This window comes from Acinonyx jubatus, chromosome B4 (assembly GCF_027475565.1).
Source record: "Acinonyx jubatus isolate Ajub_Pintada_27869175 chromosome B4, VMU_Ajub_asm_v1.0, whole genome shotgun sequence".
In the NCBI taxonomy this organism is placed as follows: Eukaryota; Metazoa; Chordata; class Mammalia; order Carnivora; family Felidae; genus Acinonyx; species Acinonyx jubatus.
The window spans coordinates 115489391-115516614 of NC_069387.1; the positions used below are offsets into that span (position 1 = coordinate 115489391).

Below are 27224 nucleotides of genomic sequence, written 5' to 3' on the forward strand. Positions count from 1 at the left end.
GTTAGAGCACAGGAAAAAAGGTCTCCTAGGGCTCGAAAAAAAGAAAAAAAAACAACAAACTGAAATGTAGTTTAGGAAAAAAAAACAAGGAGGAATGATTTATAAGCAGATATTTGATAAAAAGTGGAAGGATGATTTTATGGAGGCCTCACATTTTAAAGATTGCAAACATCTCCTGTTCCTCCTGTCCTGATTGTCCCAGATAGCAGATGCCTTTGCGAATTTTTATTCCAGAATGAAAGCTCCATGAGAGCAAGGCATGTGTTTGTTTTGTTCACTTGTATCTCTTCCATGACTGGCAGAGTGCCTACTACTGGTAAGTGCTCAATATATATTTTAAAAATATATGACTAAGACAATATGTAGCTGCCGTCTATTGAATGCTTGCTCCCTGCCAGGCACTATGCTAGACACTTGACACAGGTTAAAACAGTAATACTCAGAGGTAAATATTATCATCCCAATTTTAACAGAGATTAAAAGGTAAGGCCTAGAGGAGATAACTGTCTTAAAATAATATTACATGAAAGCTTCCAGCTTCCACCTTTTCCTTTTCCTTTGCTTTCTTAACTTCTTTCCTGGAAGGAAGCTCTTCCCCTTTCAGTCTTTAAGGAGAAAAAGATAAAAGCCAAGCTCATGAATTCTTGTAGGAAAAACACAGAACAGGAACCTTACAATCTTTAGGGCATTATGTGTAAGAGTAGGGGTCGGAGGCATGCCTTGTCTGGATCATGCAGGACTGTGCGTGGGTAGAGGAATGGGGAACTGAGGGGAAAAAATGGTGGGCGCAGGACAAAGTGGACAAGAGGGTGAAATTGGTAGGGTAGAAGAGAGCTCCTGGGGAGTTAATAAGAGCTCTGTCACCTAAGTGTTAGATTCTCTTCAATGTGTGGTAGGCAAGAAGAGTGAACTTCCTGGGGCGACAAGTGGTTCTCTCAAGGTGGCCATGTGCTGGGTTTGACCAGAACCTCCAGGATTTCTAGACATTTCCATCTACTTTGTTGTATATTGAAAGATGTCTCTATGACCATAGAACGTAACTGTGCTACTATTTCCATCAGGACCTCCCTGGGCTCACGAGGACCCCAGGCTTCTTTTCTTAGGCTTATTTATGTTCTAGTCTCAAAGGTTTCTGTAGTCAAATTAGCAGCCCTCAAATCTGGGTCATTGCCAGTTACACAAGATGTGATGCCCTCTGGCAAACTATCCGGAAGAGGCACTGGATTTGAAGAGTGGTTGTCTCTCATGTCTTCTAAGGGCTTAAAACAAGTTGATGCCCTCAAGTTTACTTTTCCTCCTTTGTAAAGTGTGAGTAATAGCTATCTCTACTAATTTGTAAGGTGTTATGAGAATCAACTGAGATTAAGATCCATACAAGTGATTATTAATAAAGTTAATACCAGCCATTTAGCTTTGAAAATATTTATCAAGCACATATCACACAACAGGCACTGTTATAGGTCTGGCTTGATAACAGCAGACAAAATGGACAAAAATCTCTGCCCTCAAGGAACTTGCATTCTCGTGGCAGGAGACAATCAATAAACAAACAAAACACATCAGTAGATGATGAATGCAGTGGAGAAAAAAGAAATGTGGAGATTGGGATCACCAATTTAAATAGGGTGATCAAGGAAGGCCTCCTGAGAAATTAACAGTTAAGCAATAACCTTAAGGAGCTGAGGATGCAAGCCATGGGGATATCTGAGGGAAGAATGTTCTCGACCAACGTGAACCACTGGTAGGGGTTTGCAGAAAATCCCTTTGTATTGCTTTAATTTTTTTCCAGTGAGGCAGGAAGCAAGGTCATTGACCTGGAAAGGACAGGGAAGAGGTAATTCCTAACTTTTTTCTTTGCCACATAGCCAATTGACCACTCTTCTGTCACTTCTAACATTGGAATGTTCCCTGTGTCCCTCCCTCATTTCCATTGCTACCGTCTTAGTTGAATTCAAATCACAATATCTGTGGTGTAGCTTCAGTCTCTCAGCTACCAACCTTAATCTTTCTTCTCCTTCTCCTTCCCCTTCCCCTTCTTCTCCTTCTCCTTCTCCTGCTCCTTCTCCTTCTTCTTACAGTACTGTAGGTATTTTTATTGAAAAATGTCCATCCTTAGGAAGGCCAGGCTGGCACTGGAATGGTGGCAGCAACAGGCCGGGCCCCGGGAGGTGATATTCCACAGCCTGGTGGCTTTGGTTTATTAGCAGCAGCCACCAGGCAGGCTGCCACCCTCCTCTTTCTATTACAATCTGCTAACTCTTCCTAAAATACCAGTCTCTTTTTGTTTGTCCTGCTCAAGACCCTTCCTGTACTCCTTATTAGAAAGGATGAAGGCGACTTACAGAGGGAGGGCTTCAGGACTCCAGAAAACCCCTCCTTGTTCAGCAGGACTGGCCATGTCATCTCACCGTGCCCTGACTTGCCATCCTGACTCCTGCTTCCATACCTATCCTTGCACAGACCAGTTCTGTGACCCAGGAGAAACCACCGGACTTTCTGTGCCTTATTTCCCTCCTCTGTAACATAAGGATATCATGGTATGTAACTTTTAGGGTTGTTTTTAGGATTTGATGAATCTATCAGAGTAAATTATATAGAATAGTTCCTGGTATAGTATAAGTAAATGCTCAATCAACCTCAGCTATTCTTATTCTAACTACCTCAACCCCCTTGCCTCCTTCTTCCTAATCAAATCTTTGCTCTCCTTTAAGACACAACTGACATATCTTCTCTTGCATGAAGTCTTTCTTGCACATCCTCTCCTCCCTATGCTGATCTCTCTTCTCTTTCCCTCGTTTTGGCACATAACCAAGAACTCCCTGTAAATATGAGTCTAATACTCCGGGGTCAGAATGCTTCATCTCTTCAGCTAAACTGTGAACTCTCAAGGGCAAAGGTAATACCTCTCAGCCTCCTGTGGCCCCATTGCCTTGCAAGTTGCTGTACTATCAAGTCCTCAGATTTTACAGGGGCCATTCACCTGTTCAACTTGTTGAAGAACTAAATTCCTTTGTTACTTTATCAGAAGCGTGGATTCCTTCTTTTCTGTGTGCCCGTTTCACAGTGTATGGCTGAAAATCTGCAGCCTGGTTCCTGACACCGTCACTTCGTCTCCGGGGACCTCGTGGCAACTCTCCGCTCTTTGTGGCCATTTTTCAGTGCTGTTTTTAGTTCCACTCCCTTTTATGGCCTCATCTTCCTTTCCTCTGCACCCTCCAATATTAGAAACCTGTCTTTCCCTTCTCTTAAGAGAGCACTTACCCATCCAAGCTTCTTTGTTTCCTCCTTTCGTCTCTTTCCCAAGGCACCTCTGCTTTGAAGAGGCTGCTGAAAAGGAGTAGATTATTTCATCTTTTATGATCAGCAAAAGAAAAAGTAGGAGGCTTCATAAGGAAAATTGGCAAGATCTAAAGTTATTTGCATTTCATAGGAATCAAAAGTTTTCTAAGTTTTTTTTTCTTTTTTTAAAGAACTTTCAAATATACCACAAAAATTTGATCTGAACGTTGAAACACCTGCTGCAGACCTGGGGGCTTTGAATTTAGCAGCTTTAGTTTGGGACCAAGACATTCTCTGAATTAGAAAGTCTTTTGCTACTAGTTGGCTTGCTGCAGCATTTCATCCCCCGGTTTTCCTCTCTTTCCTTTCAGAATATAGCCACGCCAAAGAGCTCATTTGTGTGCCTGTGGATGTGACAGACACTTTGCGATGTTTTAGACAAACTTTGGAAAAATCCAAATATGATAGCAGATCAATCCGACACAGCAGAAAATTGCTTTCATTATTCCTTGCACAGACACAAGGTAAAATCCTTGCTCTATCCCCTTTGCTTTTTATTGAAGGGAGAACACGACCCTGTGGCTCTACCAGATTCTGCCATAGACCCCTCCTTTCCCCCACTTACATGCCCACTCCCTGCTGCTCCTCACTTTCTTCCTCTTGTCTAGTGGATCACATCTTCTCCCTCACAGTTTATTCCTAACCAAAGACTGTTTCACTCATCTGCTTTCATGCTTTCTGTGAAACTGGCATACTCCTTTGAGTAGATGCAAGAAGAATATTCGTTAATTTTTTGATTCTGTACATCTATGTTCTTACCCTTCTCTTTGCAAGTATGGTGCTATAGTCATTTAAAACATTTTTTTCGTAAGTAGATGAATTGATTCATACTGAATTAACTAGAACTCTACCAAAACCCTACTTTATCAGTGTCAAGGAAATAGATGCATTTTAGCATAAGCATCAATAAGGTTTCTTATTAATACCATAGATTTTGATCTTAGAGATTTCTTTTAGCTCAAAACAAGATATTCACTATCATTGGTCACATCACATTTATTTGTTTCCTGCCTCCTCAACATGTATTGATTTGTGAGCCCAATCAAAGAAGGGCTTTGAGTGGTTAATTGGTAACTCCAGAGGGGAAGAATGTACTCAAATTTAGGTGGGGAAAAATCTTGACTTATGTATGTTTGGGTTATTAAAAATGTGTTAAAAATACTAATATATGTTTACAATCCTTGCTGTTTAAATTTATTGGAATAATAAAAATAAACTTCAAGAATAAACTTAAATTAATAATCTTAAAATAACTATATTTTAAAGTTATTAAAAATAGATTTAAATGTATACCTAACATGCTAATATTTACTGAACTGATCTTTCAGAAATTTGACCAATTTTATTTTCTTTACAATCACTGACAGAAGTTTTACTTATGTGTGTATATATGTGTGTATGTATTTTTTGTTGTCGACCCCACTTCCCCCCCCCAAAAGCACTTGCCATAGCATGTACCCACAGGTTTTGGTTGTATTGTCTGTAGACTCATATTAAATCAGCTTTCCATATCATGTCTCAATTTCTTTCAATTATGGCATATATTAATAATGGCTAAGGGCATGAATAAAAACAAGCAAATACAATTCCTAAGAGTGGATTAGACCGGTTCACCCTGAACCTCACCTGCTATTAATTCTCAGCAGTTTATCCCAGTCCTCGGGCTGCAGACTTCAAACTTCACATCGGCTTCTCTTTCTCTGCAGCTTTCGACTACTTCCCCTAGAATAGTTTTCCTTTTTTTCCTGTGTGTTCTCTGATCTTATAAAGAGACTGATTCTTTTCCATTTTCCCCCCTTAGGTCAGAACTAACTATGTGTTCCTTCTATCCCAGAGGTCTCTACCCCAGAGGCAAACTAACATCTTACTGTCAGAAGCCCTTAAAAAAAAAGGCAAACCCAAACCGTGTATCTTCCACCAATCCCCACGAGAAGCAAAGCATTATCTCAACATCACTTTCTGGCACACTGCCCCTCCATAGTGTTCTTTATGAAATAACATGAGCAGAGAGCCTGTCCACACATACCTGGGCTCCTCAGAAATGATACTAGATGCTAAATTTAAGGAAACGATGTCCCTCAAACTGCAAAGAAGTCTCACATATATGCAGAATTTTTCCTTTTCTTTCCCTGTCCATTTCCTCTACCTTTCCCCTCCTCATCACTTTCCCTTCTTTCTCCTTTTTGAATTTCTTTAAAAATGTTTTTTTCCCCATGACTTTAGGAGATAAAGGAGGAATAAACAATGAGAAATTTACCACTGGAAAGGTGGAGTTTTGCCTGGGGACAGAAGAGATGCATATGCCAACACCCCCTGACCTCTCTCAGGAACACTTTAGAGTTTTCAGTTCAGTGGAAAAAAGTAAACTTCCCTATTCACAACTCGGACTCGTAATTTCCTCTTATTATGAAACTATTGGTAAGATTAGTGTGATCTTCTGCATTAATGTTGAGATTGCATCTGGGCCTGAAATGCTACCTTTAGAAGTCAGATAAGAGAGGGGCACCTGGGTGGCTCAGTTGGTTAGGCTTCCGACTTTGGCTCAGGTCATGATCTCATAGCTCGTGATTCTGAGCCCTGCGACAGGCTCTGTGCTGACCGCTCAGAGCCTGGAGGCTGCTTTGGATTCTGTGTCTGCCTCTCTCTCTCTGCCCTCCCTTGCTCATGCTATGTCTTTCTCTGTCTCTCAAAAATAAATAAACATTAAAAAAATTTTTTTTAAAGTCAGATGAGAGAGCTTGAATATAGAATCTTGTAGGCAGTGATGGAGCAGTGTCTTCCAGCTCCTCCCCTTCCTCACTTTCCCCCCCTGGCTGTCACCATGGTGAGATGCAAGGTCACTCTTCTGCTGATCCTCCTTTGACTGAATCTGCGAACCGCTTTTTGGAATGTGACCACTGTTGTGTTTTGTTGCTCTGCCCTAGCTGATCACACTTTCTTTGTCTTTCTGCTTGGTTTGGCTTTGCTACAAATTCATCAGTATATACGCAGTGCATCTTGTAGACCCAACGTCCCTCCCTCCCCTTTTTATAACAGACATTTAGTAATTCCCCCTTTACTCCCTGGAATGAAATGTATATTTAATATAATCTTTCTACACATGTTTTTTAAAACAATGACTATGAAGCTCTAAATATAAAATAAAGGGTACACAATGCTATTTTATAATAAAAGAATCTATTTGTGGCACTTAGGTGCTCAGGCACTAGAAAGTATAATGAAGCAATCAGGTGTTCATATCCTGTGTTCTTGAATCGCCATGAATGTTATAGCTACAAATGCAGACTGATACCAGTTTATTGTATTGGTGATGCAAGTACTGTCAGCACTGTTAATTTTGGTGACAGTGGTTTTCTGAAATGGCAAATAAACGTAGGTAAAACAAAGCACTACAGTGAGTGGTTGCATTTCTGGGAAATTCAGAGCATTCTGAAAACATACAAAAATGACCTATTTATGTGTAAAATGCAGTTAGAGGTTAGACTCAGACAATTTATATATAGGTTTCTCACCTTTTTTCTTAGTTGTGGGGGTAAACTTCTGTGCATTACAGGCAATCCAGTGTCTCTGTTCTTCACCTATGAAATGCCGGGAGATGCCCCATTGTGACAACCAACAACCTTCCTCAGATTTCTAAAACACCCTGTAGGAGACAGCACTACCTTCATTAAAAACCACTGCCACGTTGGTTGGGTTTTGTTTTGTTTTGTTTTGTTTTTGCTAGACATCTCTGAATTTCATTGGAGATTTATGCATTTATCAGAAACCACTCCCCCACCCTGTCCAAATTCAGATGCTATTAAAGATGTGCTTTTTTTTGCACTTGGGTAAAGGGAAAAATCTGATATGCTGTGATCTTGTCACATCCCTCCTTAAAAACAAACCCTTCAAGGCTTCCCATATGCTATGGAATAACATCCACATTTTTCCACCAGGCATCTAGACGCCTCCATATAACCCTACCACTATCTCCTTCTTCACACTGCCAAGAAAACCATAGTCCAGCCACCCACATCATTTCCATATACACCCCGCCCTTTCTCTCTTGCACGCCTCTTCTGAATTTCTCTTTTCCACCATTTCCACCTGCCTGACTCTTATTCTACCTTCTCCATGTTTCCTATCTCTTAGATCCAGTCTCTCACTCCACTATGTAAATAGAATATCATTTGCTCTCTTTCAGTATATGGATCACGAGACATGTGAAGGCAGTATTAGCTTGCAGTTTGCTTATCTCCACAGTTAAGGAATGATGCAGCTTAGAATATTCTTGAGACTGTAAGGAAGATATTTCCTAGGAACTGACATTTGTTCTTTTGCTTGATTAAAAATACAGATGTTCTCCAAGCCTGCAATAAAAGAAGTCTTAAAGTTCAGGCATTGCATGAACTGGGAAGCCTTCTCATCTTTGCTGAAAAGAAAAGGTAGATTTCTGGGAGCCAGTAGAACAAGGGAAAACTTTGGTTGTTTGTTTGAAAACATTTATAATTATTGTGAAAAAATACTGTTTTTCATGAATTTTAGTTCTTTGATTATATCCCATTGCTACATTTTATTCTTCAAATGCTACCTGAGAGAAAAAGTTATGAGCATAAATGGTATAGATTCATTCTCTAACATCTTAATTAAAATGCTTCTTCAGTGCATTTGCTTTCTCTTTTGGAAGCTAGATTTAATGACATAGATCTCAGAAAACATATTGCTTGATCCTCTGTTTCTCTTCTAGGGCTGCTTTTAAATGTTGGTGCCAAGCTCTTGATGACATATTCAGAAAACAAGATGTGCTGCATACATGGAAAGAGTTTGGTAGCTCGCTCACCAATGCTACCAATAGCTATTTACCTCCAGGTTCCAAAGATTATAGTGAGGAATTTCTGTCAAATGTTGGCATTTGGGGATGTTTGCAAGGAGCGGTCATATCAGCAAAGATAGCTCAGTGAGTGTCACAATGGGGCGAGCTTCCTTTGGTGGGGTGCCTACCTGTCCATGTAGAGCACCATGCCTCAGACACATGGGATACGTGGACAGCTATGTCCATACCATACAAAGTTATACACTTTCCTTATTTGTGATGTGTATTATCTATGGCCATCTCTTCTGCCTATAACCCCCTCCCCCACAGTGTGGGCATCACATGGACACAGATCTTTGCTTGTTCACCAGGGTCTCCTGAGTGTCTGGCATGGAGTTACCATTTAATAACTACTTGCGGAACAAATGACTGAGCAAGTGATCAGTTGGTATGGGACCAAGACTAACAGTGTGGAGGCAGGCCGACTTGGGCCTAATTCGAGAGCCCCCTCCTAAATCTGGGGTCCTTGGCTGGCTCCTCATTCTCTCAGAGCCTCAGTGTTCTCATCTATAAACTGGTGGCAAGAATTACGTGACACACCATATTAGTTTGCTAGTGTTGCCATAATGAAGGACCAGTTTGTGGGGAAGTTATTGTCTCATAGTTTTGGAGGCTTGGATTCTTAGGTTAGGATGTTGGCAGGGTTGGCTTCTTCTGAGGCCTCTCTCCCTGCTTGTAGCTGGTGGTCTTCTCACGGTGTCCTTACATCACCCTCCCTCTATGCATGTCTGTATCCTAATCTCCTCTTCTTACAAGGACATCAGTCATGCTGGATTAGGGCCCACCTTAATGACCTCATCATAACCTACTTACCCCCTTTGAAGGCCCTATCTCCAAGGACAGTCACATTCTGAGGTTATTGGGGGTTAGGACTCCAAAATATGAATTTGGGAGGGGGACACACAATTTAGCTCATAACACATATTGTATTAGTTTCTTAATTCTGTAACAAATTATCACAAAATTAATGGCTTAAGACAACACAGATTTATTATTTTACAGTTATGGAGGTCAGAAGTCCTAAAATCAGTGTATTGGTAGGGCTGTGCTATTCTCTTGAAGGCTCTAGGGAAGAATCTGCTTCCTGGTCTTTTCCAGCTTCTGCAGGCCTTCTGCCCTCCTCAGCTCACAGCTCCATCTTCTTTCTTCAGGATCAGCAGCCTATTATCTTCCTCTTTCTCCCTCCCTCTTTCTCTCTGACCTCTGTTTCTGTGTTCATCTCTTCTTCTATGACTCTGACTCCACTGCCTTTCTCTTGTAAGGACCATTGTGATTACACTGAGCCCAAACTTAATTTTAATCACCTCTGTAGTCTTTTTTTTATTTAGGGCCAATATAAGGTCAATTTTATTACTTTCTTTTAATTTAAATTTTAATTAGCTAATATACAGTGAAATATTGGTTTCAGAAGTAGAATTCAGTGATTCATCACTTACATATAGACACCCAGTGCTCATCACAAGTGCCCTTTTTAATATCCATCACCCATTCTAGCCCATCTCCCACCCACCTCCCTCCAGAAACCCTCAGTTTGTTCTTTATTGTTAAGAGTCTTTTGTGGTTTGTTTCCCTCTTATCTTTTCCCCCTTGCTTCCCATATATTTATCTGTTTTGTTTCTTAAATTCCATATATGAGTGAAATCATACGATATTTGTCATTCTCTGATTGACTTATTTCTGCCATGAAAGCAACATATTCGTAGATTTGGGGGATTAAGGCATGGATCTCTTTGGCAGGGAGTGGGGAGTATTATTCAGCCTGCCACACATAACATATAACACATAACATATGTGAAAGTCATCACAGTGTCTTACACTTAGTTAGCACTGACAAATATTTTAAATACTTGAATGATGTGAGAAATTTTAAAGGTATGGAAGCAGTAGAGGTACAGGTTTCTTTCACCTCTCCAATCACATTTTTAGCTTTCCTATAGAGTATGGTGGGCAAAAACATGCACGGTATTTTGATCTACAGAGAAAATTTAACAATTTATATATAAAGAAAAACTTCCAGAAGAAAATTAGCCAAAATGTTACCAGCAATCATGTTTAGGTGGTAAGATTATTGGTGATATTTCATTTTATATATGTGTGTGTGTGTGTGTATATATATATATATATGTATATATATATATATAAATTTCTGTATTCTAGATCTTATATGACAGCATAGCACTCTTAGAATCACAAAGACTATTTTAATTTTAGAAAATCTGTGAGTATTAGAGATGTATTTATATAAAACTATTATTGGAAAGTTGTCTATGAACCCATTTCTTTTTGTTATTTAGATTTATTAAGATCTCAGAGGTTGACGAGAGAACCAACTGTTGCATTTTGTCTGCATTACTCTTTCAGGTAACACTTTATGTATAGCTTTCTATAGTAATGGCCGTTCAGTCAGGAAAAAGAAGTGCAGTGGCTTATCATATTCATAAAACTCATAGGTAGGAAAACCGCAAGGGACCTTGATGAAATAGCATAAGCCTGTCTTTCCTTCACTGGCTGAACCCCTGCGGCATTTTCATCTTGAATATTCAGCAGGGTCTCTTTCTCCTTTAGACTCCGGAAGGAGTTTTGCAGATAGGGAAACTGAGTCTCTCATCATTAGTAAGACTGTGTTGCTAGTGAGCTGCGAAGCCTGTTTGACTCCAAATGGTTGCCTTAGGTTACCTCATCTCTAACTAAAGTTTTCCTCTATTGCATGATGTGAAGTATACCATATAATGAAAGCAAGAAATAAGTTGAAGACTACAGAACTATAGTGTTGGCAGCTCTTAGAATTTTGGTTTGACTTCACTGAAGAAGAAAGGAACTTTTATCTGAAATACAAGACATTTTGAGATGCAGGGATGTAGCCAGGGGCCTTTGCAATCTACTAAAGGTTCTGTTTACTTTGAAGGGTGGACACCCTTGTTCTGTGTATCAGACGAGTCTAATAGTTTATGCAATCTGGGTAGATGAGATCTCTGGAAAGCCTTCTCTGAATATAAGGCCAGACTTTTCACTTTTCTTATGTTCCATGCACCTCTTGCTTGTGCTTTAAAGACAGGAGGCGGAAGAGGCAGGTGTGCAAAGGGAATGATAATCTGATACCGACTCCTTATATACTGCTTGTTCTTGAAGAGAATGCTGTTCATGTTTTAGAAAATAAGCAATTGGAAAAATTAAATTTTTGCTTACTATGGACATACTTTTTCAGTAATACTATACCTAAAATGAAAGCTGGTGGCATTTATTTTAAACACCTGTTAATTTCTTTATGATTTTAAAGCATATTTGTAAAATTAAAAACTTAAACAACTGTGTAGTATTTTAGAGTAGGTACCTGATAAATTTAATGAACAATCTGGTTAAAATTCTTTTCTGATATATACATTAAAATAATTTCATAATGCATTTGTCATCATTTAATGTTAATTACTTAACATAAGAAGCACTCCTAACTGTAAAATTCAAATTTGTGTACCAGTGTTGTTTCCCAGCATCAAATACAATGTTGGTCATATAAATTACCTAAGACATACTGGTGAAATTAGACAATTCATCTTTTTGCTTAATTCAGTTAAAAGTTCAGAATTACTGCTGCCTAATTTAGACTTCTGAAATAACTTGTTATCTCCTCTACTTGTAGACTGGTACAGCGGAAAGAACATATTTATTTTGATTTAAATAAGTGTGACTTAATCTTCTTTCTGCCGCCATTAGCTGTGTGAGCTCAAATAAGTTAATTGTTTAAGCCTCCATTATATCGTGTGTGAGGTAATAATCTTTACTTGTAGGGGTAAGGTAAATGAGGAGTAAATGAGGTAGTGTTTATAAAGAATTTACCAATAGTGGCCAACACAAAACTGACCTCAATAAATGATAATATAATGATAATTTCTTCTGAAAATAATAAGTATCCAACTACTGTGGAATTTAAAAGGCCCATCTTAAATGATAAAAGCATGTGAACCCATAATGATGATAATATTAACAATAACTACCATTTATTACAAGATACAGTCTGCTAGGCATATGCTAAGCACTTTAGGAAGTAATCCACATACTTATCTTTCTGTTTCAGTGTTAAACATGCAATTTATTGCTCTTCATTTCACCTGTTTCCATTTTCAGGGTTTGCTCAGAACCACACTTCCACACCCCAAAGCGGAACGTTGCTATGCTCAGTATGAAATCACTCAGCTTCTCCCAGGCTTCGAGCTCTTCTCGGACAGATACAGGGCTGACATTTGCTCTGTAGTTGCAAGTCTGTATTACGTTATACGTGAACTGCACTTTGCTAAGCAAAATCTAATAGTAAGTAATATGTAAAATCAACAAATCTCAATTCACTCTGGTATTTTTGCCTTATACTTTATGCCATTCAGATTTTGCTGATGGTCTCTCAGTCGTCATTTAACTCTTTAACCCTATATTCAGGATGTTTACCTGTAGCTCAAAATGAAATATATTAATTCATATTCCTTCTTTGACATCATTGTTTGCGTTTCATTTTGGATACAAAGTCAACATCTGTTGGTTTTTTTTCTCTTTTTATTCTATTATTTTACCTTTTTTTCCCCTCTTAAGACATTTGGGGAAATTGATTTAGAATGTTTCACTGGTCTCAAACAGAGCAGTCTAGTGTACATGTAACTCATTGCATTAAGTCATTGCAGGTCATATCAGTACCAAAGCTGCGAGTATTTCTTTGTTGAGATAAGTTGATCATTGTGTTTCTTGTCTTCTCTCTGTTAAGGGTACATCTAGGTGAACAGCTGTGAACTGAACAGATTCTAGCTGTGAAATAAAAGACAAATACTTCTTAATATCCTAAGACATTCAAAACCCTCATGCAATTCTCTTTTCCTTTGGGGAAATAAGTAACCATGTAGATCATAAATTTGAAGTTGGTTGCACTTAAAAAATAAATTAGTATTTCTACCTGTTGGTCATTATATATTTTTCTCCTTTATTTCATTTTTCCTATTTTCTTCTCATATGCTCTTTCCTCTACTTTTGTATCTCTTCCCCACCATATTTGTTTCTTAATTCCTATTCTTTCTCTTTTTCTCATTGTTTCCTTTTCTTCCATAGTTTTCATACCTACTTTCTTTTTTTCCTATATATTTTCTATTCTCTTGTTCTGAATTCATTCTCTCTTCTTGTAGGGAAAAGATTTATTGCCCCCTGATATGAGTTATTAAATTATAAAGCCACGTATTAAAGTGAAGAGATTGATAAATGCTTTTAACACTTGGCATATTTGGCAAGAAATTGTTTATTATAAAAAGATAACGAAATGGTGCTCCTCTCATTGTTAAGGGGATTCATTTCTGGATTTAGAAAATAGTTCTATCCCCTGGGTAACCTTTAGCTGCCTAGTCATATTCATATATAATACATATCACTGCATTGGAAAAGAAATGAGACTTTTTTTCTCTGAAGCTTAAGAAATTGAGAACATTTTTCTGAATAATTGAGCAATTGGCAGCAATAAAGTGGTGTGTTTTTATTCCTTACTAAAGAAAAGAAACAACCTAAAAGGTAATAGCCAAATCTTATTGTTTTGTGCTGCATTAATTGTAGAAAAAGATATTGTGTTATGTTTGTTGTGCATAATTGTAAAAAAAAAAGTATTATGTTTGAAATCATTTAAGACCAGTTCTAAACCATTTAAAAAAGCTATTGCTATTAGCAGCTGCCAGTTGACTGACAATTAGAGGTTCCTTAGCTGAACTTGCACCATGTAAACAGTTTCTATTCTGTATTATACTACCCTCCAGAAGAAGCCCAGTGGGTAAAGAGACTGCTGTCACATATAAAACTTGTTATGAGACCTTTTGCTATGGAATCATGGGAAATAGTTTGATAAATAATGGGGATCCCAAAAGTCCTCTTTGCTCTATCTTTCTTCAGTGGGGGAAGGGCCCAGTTGTAGGAACTTCAGTTTTCAGTTGAGATCAGAAGCTGTTCAGAAGTCTAAGCAAACACCTATCCCCTCAACATCTGACTCTGGCCAGATGGTGGCTGGGATCAACTCAAATATTGATAGTTTATAAGCTTTCACCCATGAGATTTCAAGAGGAGTTGAACTTTGGGGTTAATTCTAGGCAAATAAAAATATTATGTGAAGAGTACGTGTGGGTAATCAGTAGACTATCTGCTCTGTGGAAGCAAGGACCGGTTAGATTTTGTTGTCATTCAACAGTGCCTGACACATAATGGGCATGCTATAAAATACTTTTTTGCTGATAGAGATATTCCAGTTGAAGACAAATAGCAGCAGCTATTGAGATGAAAGAGTTGGGGACATGGACGTGAGTTCCTTTGCTTTGAATTTTGAAGTTATTTGATAGCTTATTTGCTAGAATGTTTCTCCAGGCCTCAGTGATTCATATATATGTTAAGTTAATTTTTTTCAAGGAAGGTAATTGGTTGGATTTTCACTTTTCCATGCTTAAAGACATTCAAAACCTAGGTTTTGGGTACCAAGCAGCATCTAAAAGTCCCCCTGGTGGCACTTTTAAGTTCTCATAAAATCATGAAGCTTATGCTAGGCAGATTGTTTCATTTATGCCAAATAATAGAGGATCCTAGCGTGACAAAATCAATTGCTCTTTCGCATAACATCTCCTACATTAAATTTGGCTACATTTTATTTTTAGGTTGTTAACTTGATAAAACATGTTCTAAATCAAAAAATGTTTTTACCATTGATAGATTCTGCCTCTCCTTGCATTGTATCAGTATTTTGTTTCTGGAATTTGCCAAGACCTAGTCAGAAATCTAGAAGCAAGGATCCTCAAGGTATGTCACAAACTTTTAAGATATTTGATATCCTTGAACTATAAAATATTTTCATAAATGAATTTGGTTCTAATACTCGTAATAATAAGCTGATAATAATATGGTGTACTGACATAAAAAAAAACCCTGCCCGTTATTATAATAAAGTATGAGAGAGAGCTAATTAGAATGGTTAGATCGTTTTATGCTTGGACCACGGTAAGGTGAGGAAGAGATACACACAGGAAAAAGGCTCACCCAGCATCAGTCAGCCTGGAAATCACCACTTCTGAAATGTTGGTCTCTGGGTGGAGACTAATGAGTCAGTTTTCTGAAGTTTCTGTGAACTTCTTGCTAAGGATCTTTATGCATATCATGATATGTGAGAAGTTTTCATTGCATAGGCAATTGACATGACAAAACACACAGATGCTGAATTATAACTAATCCTGTAACCTAGAAGTCAGGTGAGGTTCTCTGCCCTCAAGAGTCATATGCAGTTGGCTCCAACCCCATGTGGAGTGGGTACTTCAAGCACCTCATTTTCTCTGCCCATTTTCCTACTTAGCTGTGGTCATAGTCCACTTCTGCTGAATCCATTTTGTACGTGGATCACCTCAACATGCAGCAGATTTGCTCCCTGTTCTGCACCTCCTCATTTTGACTATGGAATTCAGCCCGCATTCCCATTTTACACACACACACACACACACATACACACTCACTCACTCACTTACACACAGACATACACAACACAGTCACCCAAGGCCTGTCTTTTTGTATTGGACTTAGTAAAAATTTGGAACACAGGAAAACTTAAGTTCAGGCAAAAACAAACAATTTAGAATGTTTGGCATGTCTGAGTTTAAAATATTTCTTAGCCAACATCTCATGCTTTCGCCTCTCATCCCATGGCTTAATCCGATGTGTGCTGGTAAATGTTTCACACCTCACTCTAAAAAAAAGCCCTGATTTGTAGCATTTTCAGTTTCCATGGTACAAATATTCCCCCTACGGCTGACTTCAGCCTACCAACAGGGCATTACTGAATGTGGAATTGAGACAAGATGTGCACAATTTCCTCTTGTCCTTGGGAGTAAGTGGGCTCCAACACACCACTGGCTTACCCCTCCTTGTCCCTTTTTGGAAATACCTTCTACCCTTCTTCCACAAAGCTTTCTCATTTTATAATGAGAGAAAATTAGACTTCCCTTTGAACTCTTCTCTCTATCTGGATCCTGTCTCTGGGCTGTGTTTTCAGACCCAAATAGTCCATTGCATTCTATTTCTAAATAAAGACAATACCTTCCCTAAGAGGAATTCTGGTGCTAACTATTAAGAGAATATATTTTAACTCAGGAATAAATGATTTTTTATCAGCATGAAAATTTCTGGATCACTCTTTCTGACCTAGTGAACTCTTAAGAGTTCTCCTGCTTTTGATTTCCAGTGACACTTTTTTTAAAAGCTGCATATAACTTTTCTCTCTGTGTCTTTTCAAGACAGTGCTCTATTCAAAATTGCAAAATTCTTGAGGTTAGGGCCTGTATCACATTCATCTTTTAGTTTCCTATTGTATATTGAGAAATAAATTCATATATTGATATTCAGTAATTAATTATTGAATTGAAATTAAAATCTATAGACATTTATCAAGGGCCTACTGTCCATACTTTTTAGTGTTTAGTGGGAACTCACCTAGAAGATACTTGGTAAACATTTATTGCTTTACCTCTGAAACAACATTTATTGAGTATCTCCTATATAAAAGCACTATGTTAGTAGCTAATTAAAGAAATGTAACCCATGGTTCTTGCTTATAGGGAAGTGAGAGACAGGATGTATACACAAAACAATATCATGTGCATCTGCCCCTTGATTGTTTCCAAATGAATATGATGAGCACTGTTTTCTGGAGTTTGAAAGAGGGAAAATGGCTTTGGGTCTCTTGATTTTACTAAGTAGGTAAGATTTGGTGAAGAAAGCAGAAGTAACTCAGCGGGAGAGGAAGAAGGGAACATTCTGGACAGACAACAATGTGAAAGATACGGAAATGAGACAGCATTGACTCTAAGCATGCAGTGGTGGTTGAGTGAAGCCAGAGAGGAGGTTTTGAGTAGGGAGAAGGTTGTATGAGACTCCCAGAGGTGCATGTTGTGGTCCATGATGTCCATGAAGGGGGCCCAGTCCTGACTTCCAAACTTAAGCATAATGTGGAGGCTGAACAGTGAGAGAAATGAGGAGATTATGAAATCAGAACTAGGTAACAGTTTTATTCTGGTCTGTCATTTAGAGGCAAGAGAAGCATGGAAGGGTTGCAGTGACCGTTAGTAACGTGTCAGAAGGAGATCCAGAGAGGCACTGAAAGATAGAATCTGGACCTAAGTTTTTGATTAGCTAAGTTTGTGTTTTATTGGATTGTTAGCACTTGGAAACTTTTTGTACTAGAGTAGCTTCAAAGCCAGTGAAGAACTGTGGACTGTAGTGTGCAGCCTTGGGTGGAGAGGTGGAATGAATTGCAGAATCTTGATCAAAAGAAGGACATGATCAGATGTATCTGGTAACAGTGTCAGGAGCAGAGCAAGATGGAACTGGTGTCTTGCTGGCATAGTAGAACAGATAAACCTGACTAGGGTTTTGACAGAAACAATGAAAAAGGGCAACTGATGCATCATAGAGAGGAAGAAATGACAGCCTGTTTGAGTAGAGTTGGCCTGACCTTTCTGAAGTAAACTGGGGTCAGTGAGTGGGAAGAGGGAAAAGTCATAGTCAGGAAATAGCAAACAATACTTTCTGACAAGTCAAACAGCAATAGATCAAGCTGTTAAGTTTCGGTTGTGCACTAGTGTCTTTCAGGGAAAGCTTTAAGACCTCTTTATGATCAGCCAGTCTGGCTTCACTTTAGAACTGCCAACATTCTGAAAGATTTATTACTCTCAACACATCCAGCATTCACGGGACGGGTACTGATAGTTCTGTATTTGTGCGAGTGAAGGGTTGATTTAAGGGTAGTTCTTTCTTCCATCTGGCTTGTTTATGTTCACACCATTGGCCATTTCTGAAAATACATGTTCATTATTATTGCCATTGCTTTTTCAAATGGCCAGATTGGTATGATGAACTGAAACCAGAGGTAGGCTTCGCAGTTACAGGTAGTTCATGTTACAGCCTTCTCACAGCCAAGACCAGAAGAGACTAACCTTGCACAGCATTTCCTGCAAGGGGTAAGAAAAAAAATGTTCATCTAGAAGTCTAAAAGAGCTCATATGACTCCCTAATGCCTACTTTGATATTATATGGTACTGGGGAGTTTAGAGCCCAAGGTATCTTGGGCAAGAACCAAAGTATGCAACTTGATAGACAAGCAGTTTTCTCTTCTCCATTGAAAATATTCTCCCAAACCTTTTATGTTTTGTTCAGGTTATTGTCACATCTTATTTACCCCGAACTTACCTTCTTTTTATTTCTTTAAAATTTATATAGGTTTGAGATTCCTAGGGTGGTGCTTAGTGGAAAAGAGATAACAAGTATATGTGTATGTATGTGTATTATATGCATATGAGCTTCATCCAATTTTTTATTTCATTCCCTGCTTGCACAATTTACTCTTCTCTACTCTCAACAATCACTGGAGTTTGCAAGATGTAAGTCAGGTTAGGACCATGCCCTGTTCAAAATGCTCTAATAACTTCTTATCACACAGAGAATAAAATTCCAAGTTCCTACTCTGGTCTACAGGCCACCATTCGTAACTACCTCCTAACCCTCTTCCCCTCTCTCCCTAAACTCCTGCCACAAGGCTCTTCCTTGAGCACCCCAGGACTCCCAGACTGCTCCTATGGCCACATGACTTTTGTGCTTGAGTTTCTTCAGCAGATTTTCCACATGTCTCTCTCTCTCACGTCATTCCCCAATTGTTTCTTGTATGTCTTCTCAGAGAAGTCTTCCTTGACTGGAATGTTGAGAGTAGCATTTTGTCATTACCCTCCATCCCTTATAATAATGTGTAGATCTTCATGTATCATTTAAACTTAGCTAAATACACATCCGGAAGGAACATAACATCCAAGAGGGCTTGGTACATAAGAGGTGCCCAATAAACATGTTGAACGATTGAATGACTTTGTTCAGGAAATTTCTTCCCATAATTTCCTGATTGAAAGTCTTGCTGGATAATATTCAAATTGAACCACACACAATGCATAGTCACCAATTGATTAATTTTAAGGACATGTCTTTAAAATTGACAGTGTCCATTAATCATGGGGACAAAGCAAATAGTTGTCTCTATGTTGATCCATTGTAGAGTTCATCTCCTGGTTTGTTTCACTTTGCTCAGAGTATTAAAGAACATCAGGAGTGTTTTTGTTTTGTTTTTCTTTTAAGCCATAGTTCACTATGGGAGCAAAAAATAACTTTAGTTATTTTTTTAACCCTTCTATGCCTGCTATGTTTTGTGTTTGCCTCTGATGAAGTAAGCCACATCTGATAAATGTCCATTGCTTTGAACAATTGCCTGCTGTTGTTTATCAGCTTCTTGGTCTATTGCACATGTAAACTAGCTTATACACAAACACATACATCTCCATCCACTGTGTTTACCAAGCATTAGTTTAGACGGCATTGCCAGTATTAAGCAGAAATTTTAGAACTCAGAAAGTTGATGACTTTTCTCTAAAATTGTTATTTTGTAAGTAACACAAATCATTTACTTTAAAATCTCATTTCTTTTTCTTTCCTTTAAAGATAGAAGTCCTTACAGATTTAGGATTTTTTTCTGAAGCCTTTTATGAGATATCCCAGATTTTTTATGGAAAAAACATGCCTTCCTCAATACCTGCAGGCTGTAAAGCTACTGGAAAAGTGAAGGTAAATCTGCTGTTTGATTCAAAGCCATTTCTTTACCTCTTGAAGGCTACATTCCTAAAATTTAGGGAATACTTCTACAAAAGTGTATTTACAAGTCTCTGGTACTGCAAACCTCTTTGTTAAGCCTGGTTATAGCTAACAGCAGGCTTTTACAAGGTTTCATTTGTCTGGAATGGAAGGGTGTCATGTGGGGGAGTATGGTATTGGAGTCGATTTTTACAATGGAATTCTGTCTGTATGTTATGGACGGTCTCAGTAGACACATTTATCAGCTACTACCTCTTAGACTTTGGCGTCTAATCTTACAATTTCTGGCTAATGTTGTTAGTCAAAACAGTCTCTCCTCATGTTTTATTTGGATATTTTTTTGATTTATATATTGTATACCAAAGTGTTAAGCATGTTTTGTTCAAATTGTGTTTGTAAATTAGATAATTGAAACATCCTTGAAAATGAATACTGGCATTTATATTTAAATCAGAGGGAGCCATTTTTCCCACTATTTTGGGTTTCATGGGAATCACTGAGTGATCTTGCAGCAGCTTGGACCCTTGTGATCCAGCAATAAAGGAAATAGGAGGTAATAAGTCAGTTTCCTGGGGGAGATTGTACACGTGAGGAGTGAGACTGGCAGGCACAGTACATACTGGTGATATTCAAATTTGGAAGAACTAAAAGAAGCTGGGAAATAGGCTGTAAGTCTTGAAAATTACTTGTAGCAACTGAAATTAAATATACATACAATGCATTCATTACCTCAGTGTATTCCCCTAAAATGTCACTGCTTATTTCTCAATATGACTGCTATAGCATTATAATTTGTTGTTCTAGGGCAAGTGTGAGGTTATCTCGTAAGAGAGACATTCAGTAGGCAATAGGATACATCTGTGTGTATATGTATATACATCTCTATCCCTATCTTATCTATCTATCTATCTATCTGTCTATGTGTCTAGACAAAGACGAATCAGTCGGTGTTTTTGCTCATTGTCTTGGCATGAACTAACTCATCTTCTTACCTGGGTTAAATTGACAATATTTTCTTGCTTGCTTCTCAGCCAACAGCCTTTCCTGATGTAAATGGTTTGCATTTTGTTATTAAAATTATATTTTAATTTATTTAAAAATATTTTTTGAGTGCCTACTGAATACAGGCACTACTTTAGTCATGGGGATAGACCAGTAAAAAGATAAATGGAGATGTTGCCTTTTTGGAAGCATGTTAGTGTTGGACAGTCCAGTGAAGAAGACAAACAATAAACATATTAAGCACATAAAGATATGTCAGGTGATGATGTACCATGAGGGACACCCAAGCTGAGTTGAGGGGACAGAGAGTGGTTAGGGCAGTGGATGGCTATTTTATTCAAGGTGGTTTGGGAAGTCTCTCTAATAAGGGAGTTTGAGGGTGAAGGATTCGAGGGAGGGATAGGAATAGGAGGAAGTACAAGGGCATAGGCCCTGACAGAGATACCTGCAAGATGTAGTTGAGGAAAACCAAGGAGGCAAATTGGAGCTGGTAAAAGAGAGAACAGTAGTAGATGGCGGAACTCAGGAACTACAGTCATATAGGACATCTTAGGGCTTGGTGAGGACTGGCGTTTACTCTAAATAAGATGAGAAGCCTTATAGAGTTTGGAGCAGAGGAATGACAGGATAAGAATTACTTTCCAAAGGACCACTTTGCCTGCTATTTGGAGAAAAAACTGCAGTTGGGCATGGGTATAAATAGGGAAACCAGTTAGAAGGCCTTTGCAGATAACATGAGTGAGACATGACAATGGTTGGGGTAATAGTGGTGGAAGTGGATCCTGGTAAATTTGGGAGCATTAACATAGAAATTTAAAATCATGAGACTGGATGAAATCAGGTAGGGCAGAGAGAGAGAAATAGAAGTCAGAGGACTAAACGTTGCAGTCATCCACATTTTGAGGTCAGAAAGATAAGGAAAGAAAAACTAGCTGGGTAGAAAGAGAAACAAAAGAGAGTTTTTAACGTTCATTGCCTTCACCAAAACAAACAGTATGAAACTCATCTTTATAGGTAAATTCCAACTTCATTTTTATTATCTAGTTTTCATGAGAGAAAAGTATGGGTGAATTGTCTTTAAATAGATTGTGACTTTAAATTTTGTATTCTCCAAGTTAATTTGAAGCTTTCCAGCTTCAATTGGGAACTTAAAAAGTGTAATTAAAAGAGGAAATGCGTTCAGGGTTTATAATTAAAATAGGTGCCAATGTTATTAGGCTGCAGGCTAGTTATTTAAAGAAAGGATTAATTAATTAGATTTTAGTTGTAAAAGAAGTAACTGAAAAAGTCTTACAGATTACTACTGGACTTTTCACAGACTAAAAAAAATTCTATCTTTTAACATGATACTCATATTGGGATTCTGCTCTTATCACCAAATCTAAGTCCATCATCAGCTTTCTTCCCATTATATCAACAAAAGTCTTCCCTTGGATTCATGTATTCACTTTTCAGTGTATTAGAGAAGATAAAAAATACCGTCAAAAAAGGGAAAATATTGTTAACAGTTACCAGCACTTTATTCCAGTAAGAGCTATCTGTGATGTCTTGGTTTAGGGGTCCCTCAAATCCCTTAGATTCTAGGACAAGGATTTGGGAGCAAGTAGTATATTTGGGAAGTGATATCAGGGAGAATGGTGAGTGTGTGGTAAGTCACATAGGGAAGGGAGGAGAACTATTGCAGAGAGTATTAATGAGTCACTGTGTGGACAATCAGGCCCTCAGAGACCAGGGAGAACAATCTTGTGCTCATTGGATTGGGTTACTCCCTGTACTTCCAGACTCTCCTGAATACTTCTGTGGCCACAGAACGCCCTCAAGCAAAGGCATACAGGTGTTTGAAGTAGCATACTGTCCATCAGTGAGTAACCTATCCACAGAAGCTTCTGGTGTCTTCCAGATGACCCAGGGGATATGGGCATGGCATCAGTACTGGCATCTTTGAAAAAGGGCCTCTGTACCAAGAGGAATGCATTCTGCACAACGATACAACCATCTCCTGTGGCAAATAAATGGAATGTTTCCTAATGTGGCATTATATTTAGAGCCAAACATATTGACAGGTCATTCACAATAAAGGAAAAGAACCACAAAAAGAGTTATTCTAAAGAGTAATATGATTTTACCTCAAACTGGCAAAGATTTTTCTAAATGCTAATACTCATTCTAACACTCTTATGACCCAGCAATTCTGTTCCCAGGAATCTATCCAAAGGGGATAATGAGAAATACAGACAAAATAGTCACGCGTGTTATTTAAACTAGGGCTGAATGGTGAGATGGGGGTGGGATTTGTCCCCCTGATGTCTAACAAAAGGAAAGGAGTTATTATGATGCATTCGTAGCGTAGAACATTACTTAGTTATTAGACTGAGGTTTACAAATGACTTAATGACATGGAAAAATAATTATGATGCAATTTTTAATGAAAAGGAATACAAATACATATATATAATTTTTTTTTACTAAAAAAATTTTTTTAATGTTTATTTATTTTTGAGACAGAGAGAGACAGAGCATGAGCAGGGGAGGGGCAGAGAGAGAGAGACACAGAATCTGAAACGGGCTCCAGGTTCTCAGCTGTCAGCACAGAGCCCGACGCGGGGCTCGAACTCACGGACCGTGAGATCATGACCTGAGCCAAAGTTGGACGCTTAACCGACTGAGCCATCCAGGCGCCCCAATATAATTTTAAAATACATCAAAAAATTGGTAGTAAAGACACCAAAATATTAACATTGACAACCTAAAAGAAGTTGACTTATGTGTATTTCTTCTTTATTCTATACTCATCTCTCTGACTAGAACATGTATTGCTTTTATAATAAAAATTACATTTAAAATACTTTTAGAACACATTAACAGTTTAATTTAAAAAAACAATACTTTTGTTTCTAATGTTAGTGCTTTATATGTTGACAGATATTTCAATCATTTGACTCAGGAAAACCTCTTACTAGTAAAGAAAATTTACAGGTAAGGATAACAATATTTTATAAATGTTGGATACTTCGTAAGGATAATTTTGAGTCATTTCAATCTATTTGGTAAGTATAACACTTGTTTTTGAAAATCTGCTATGTAATTAATATGCTTTTCTATTTCTAATAATGGGGTTTTATCTCCAAATGTTGGGCCCAAGGTAGTATCGGACCCAGACTGCTCTGGCTTTCAAATTGAGCAAATATCGTTTATTGCTTGTAAGTTTTAAATTATATATGTGTATTCATTTTGTTTATATAGCCCTGTGAAGTATCTAACTTTAATGTTTATCTTGATTACCTTGGTGGGAATAGCTGACTTTGATTATAAGAAAAGGATTTTGAGTGTTTTGCTGGTAGCCCACTTATTCATTTCTGCTTTTACTCACATCCTTTCTCCAGTCTGAGACTGCCTCTCAGTCAGTGGTTTTCTTCTTTCCATTTATTGAAGCATTTTTTAAAAATTATAAAAATAAAAAATTTTTATTGAGCTATAATTGACATATAACATTGCATAAATTTAAGATGTACAACACGTTGGTCTGATACTCTTATGTCCTGCAGTATGATTTCCACCATAGTGCTGGCTAATGGAAGGCTGTCATGTGACATTTTCATAAGCAACTCCTCTAACTTCCCAGTGCTTCTTGCAAACAGAGGACTAGACTCCCCATCCCAGCACGTCTGTTCTTGTCACTAATTGAATGATTGGGGTTTAAACTTTTGACAACCTAGTAGCATTTAAATATCTTTTTGTTTGTTTCAAGTTTTTATTTAAATTCTAGCTAGTTAACATATAGTATAATATTAGTTTCAGGAGTAGAATTTAGTGATTCATCACTTACATACCATACCTAGTGCTCATCATAAGTGCCCTCCTTAATACCCATCGCCTATATCTCCCATCCCCCTACCCCCTCCAGCAACCCTCAGTTTGTTCTCTGTAGTTACGAGTCTGTTTCAAGGTTTGCCTCTCTCTTTTTTCCCTCTATGTTCATCTGTTTTGTTTCTTAAATTCCGCATATTATTGAGATCATATGGTATTTGTCTTTCTCTGACTGACTTACTTCGCTTACCATAATATGCTCTAGCTCCATCTATGTTGTGTAGCATTTATATATCTTGAAATCATTTTTTAAAATCTCCAGAGTATTGTCAGTCTGACCACTAGAAAGTGTTAGGGCAGAAGAGTAGTAGTGCAGCCATTGGTAAGGGGGCTACAGACCCCTAAAGGGTTCACACAACCAGGTGATAGTGCAGAGAGACAGCTGCATATAGTTTTAATTTTTTTAAATGCTAGGAAACAACATTCTGTTTCATTAAGTAAGCTATTTTTATTAAATAATGTTGAGAGTCATTTACGCAAAATTGCTTTAGTTTTGTCTTCCATAACTTTGATAGGAAATATATCCTCTCCTTTTATTAAATGTAATCTTACAACTTTCCCATTAGTGTTCATGTTATCCCACAAACTTCACTTTTAATTATGCTTCAGATGATTCATTGTTTTCCCTTAAAATTTGTTTTGATTTATAAGCAACTTGCCTGAAATGAAAGAATTGGTATCAGGAAGATACGCACACATATTCATATTTCGCTTCAGTGTTCCAAGACCTTCAAATGTTTAAGAATATTTCTTCCCAGTCATAAACTCCAAGGCATCCAAAAAACACTTCCCCAAAAGGAATGTCTATCTGATCATTTCTTTTTAAACAAAAAGAGACTGACAGTATAATGGAAAACTGATTTCTATTAGCTAATTAATTAAAACAGAAGTGTTGATCTGCTGAAGACTCTTCAGATTACACTTTATATTTTCTGTATAGAGGGAGAGAAAGGAGTATTAAATAGCATTACTAATTACTCTTCTTTTGATCCTCAAGTGTTTGTGTGTAATTGTCAAGACTCATTAAGACGCTATTTGCTATGGAGAAAAAAAGAGAAGAGAAACCTTCTCCTCTGCCCTACACCCACAACCAATCTGAAGTTTCTTCCCTAGAGAATGCCAACCATGTTCCTAGCACACTGTTGCACGCTCGGGCTCGGCACTGTTCCATGTATGGCTCTTCTGCATGTATTGATTTTCAGCCTTTAGAAGATGTTAGGATGGGAGAATGAACAACAGATCTCTCCACTGCCACTATTGCTTCAGACTCTCCCAAACACTGGGGTTTTTTCTTTGTAATTCATATAAGGCAAATAGTTTCCCTCTTTTCTAGAATATATAGCCCCAGCACCTGAGATTATTAATCAACAAATATTATTAATTCAACAATTTTTAATAAGAGTCTGTTGTGTGCAAGGCACTCTTCTGGTGTTGTCAAATAAATACATTAGTCAGCAACAGACAAACTCCCAAGTCATCAGGAAGCTTGTATTTTAGGGGAAAAAAACTAATAAGAAACATGATGTATAAGTAAACATTATACTTAAGTAAATTATATGGTAAGTTAGAAGGTGATCCATGCTAGGGAGAAAATAAACCCAGCAGCACATAAAGGGGATTGGGATCATGGGACTAGGCTAGGGAGTTGTAATTTTAAATCAGGTAATCAGGTTAGTCCTCACTGAGGAAACATTTGTGAACAGGTAAAGGTACAAGTTTAGGACATCTGGAAAAAGAGCCATCTAGGAAGAGGGTACAATGAATGCAAAGGCGTTAGGGCAGGGCTTGGTGGGGGACATCTTTGTCAGTGTGACCAGAGCCGTGTGAATGATGGGGAAGCAGTAGGAAACAGCATCAGAGAGGTAATGGGGCCAGTTTGAGAAGGGCCTTATTGGGCCTTTGTAACTTTGCTTCTTCCTCTGAACAAAATGGGGAGCCACTGGAAGGTTTAGAGCGGGGCTGTGGCCTAATCTACCTGTTTTAGCTGATCTGTTGAGCCTACTGTGTGCTAACTACTGTTCCAGTGCTGTCAACCTCAGTCATATTTTAGTGTGTGTGTGTGTGTGTGTGTGTGTGTGTGTGTGTGTGTGTGTGTGTGGTTGTGAGGTAACTAGGAATACAGTTTTGGACATATTGAGTTTGAGGTATCTCTTAAATATCCAAATGGACTATTTGAGTCAGAAGCTGATTTGACTTCAGAAGAGAGATTGGAGCTGGAGAGAAAATCACAGGATTTCATCTGCATTTAGATGAAACTAAAACCATGAGTCTGTTTCAGATAATCTAAGGGGAGCGAGTAAAGAGAGGGAAAAGGACCAAGACGTGGGACACTCCAATGCTGAAAATACAGGAGGGGTGACTGGGTGGCTCAGATGGGTTAAGCCTCTGACTCTTGATTTCGACTCAGGTCATCTCATGGTTGTGAGTTTGAGCCCCATGTTGAGCTACACGCTGACAGTGCTGAGCCTGCTTCAGATTCTCTCTCTCTCTC

At 38.2% G+C, this 27224-nt stretch overlaps 1 protein-coding gene across 6 annotated transcripts in view; it reads left to right on the top strand.

The window, feature by feature from the left end:
* CFAP54 (cilia and flagella associated protein 54) overlaps positions 1–27224 on the top strand; it is a 295832-nt gene that overhangs the window by 167946 nt on the left and 100662 nt on the right. For 5 of the 6 annotated variants that reach the window (XM_053226636.1, XM_015070493.3, XM_053226632.1 and 2 more), the window contains 9 exons: positions 3651–3803; positions 5563–5757; positions 7676–7763; positions 8066–8275; positions 10486–10552; positions 12314–12496; positions 14903–14989; positions 19715–19837; positions 23789–23842. In XM_053226636.1, the coding sequence (XP_053082611.1) occupies positions 3651–3803; positions 5563–5757; positions 7676–7763; positions 8066–8275; positions 10486–10552; positions 12314–12496; positions 14903–14989; positions 19715–19837; positions 23789–23842 (1160 nt within the window). The remainder of the gene's footprint in view (positions 1–3650; positions 3804–5562; positions 5758–7675; positions 7764–8065; positions 8276–10485; positions 10553–12313; positions 12497–14902; positions 14990–19714; positions 19838–23788; positions 23843–27224) is intronic. The other variant, XM_053226634.1, reaches the window with a different exon arrangement.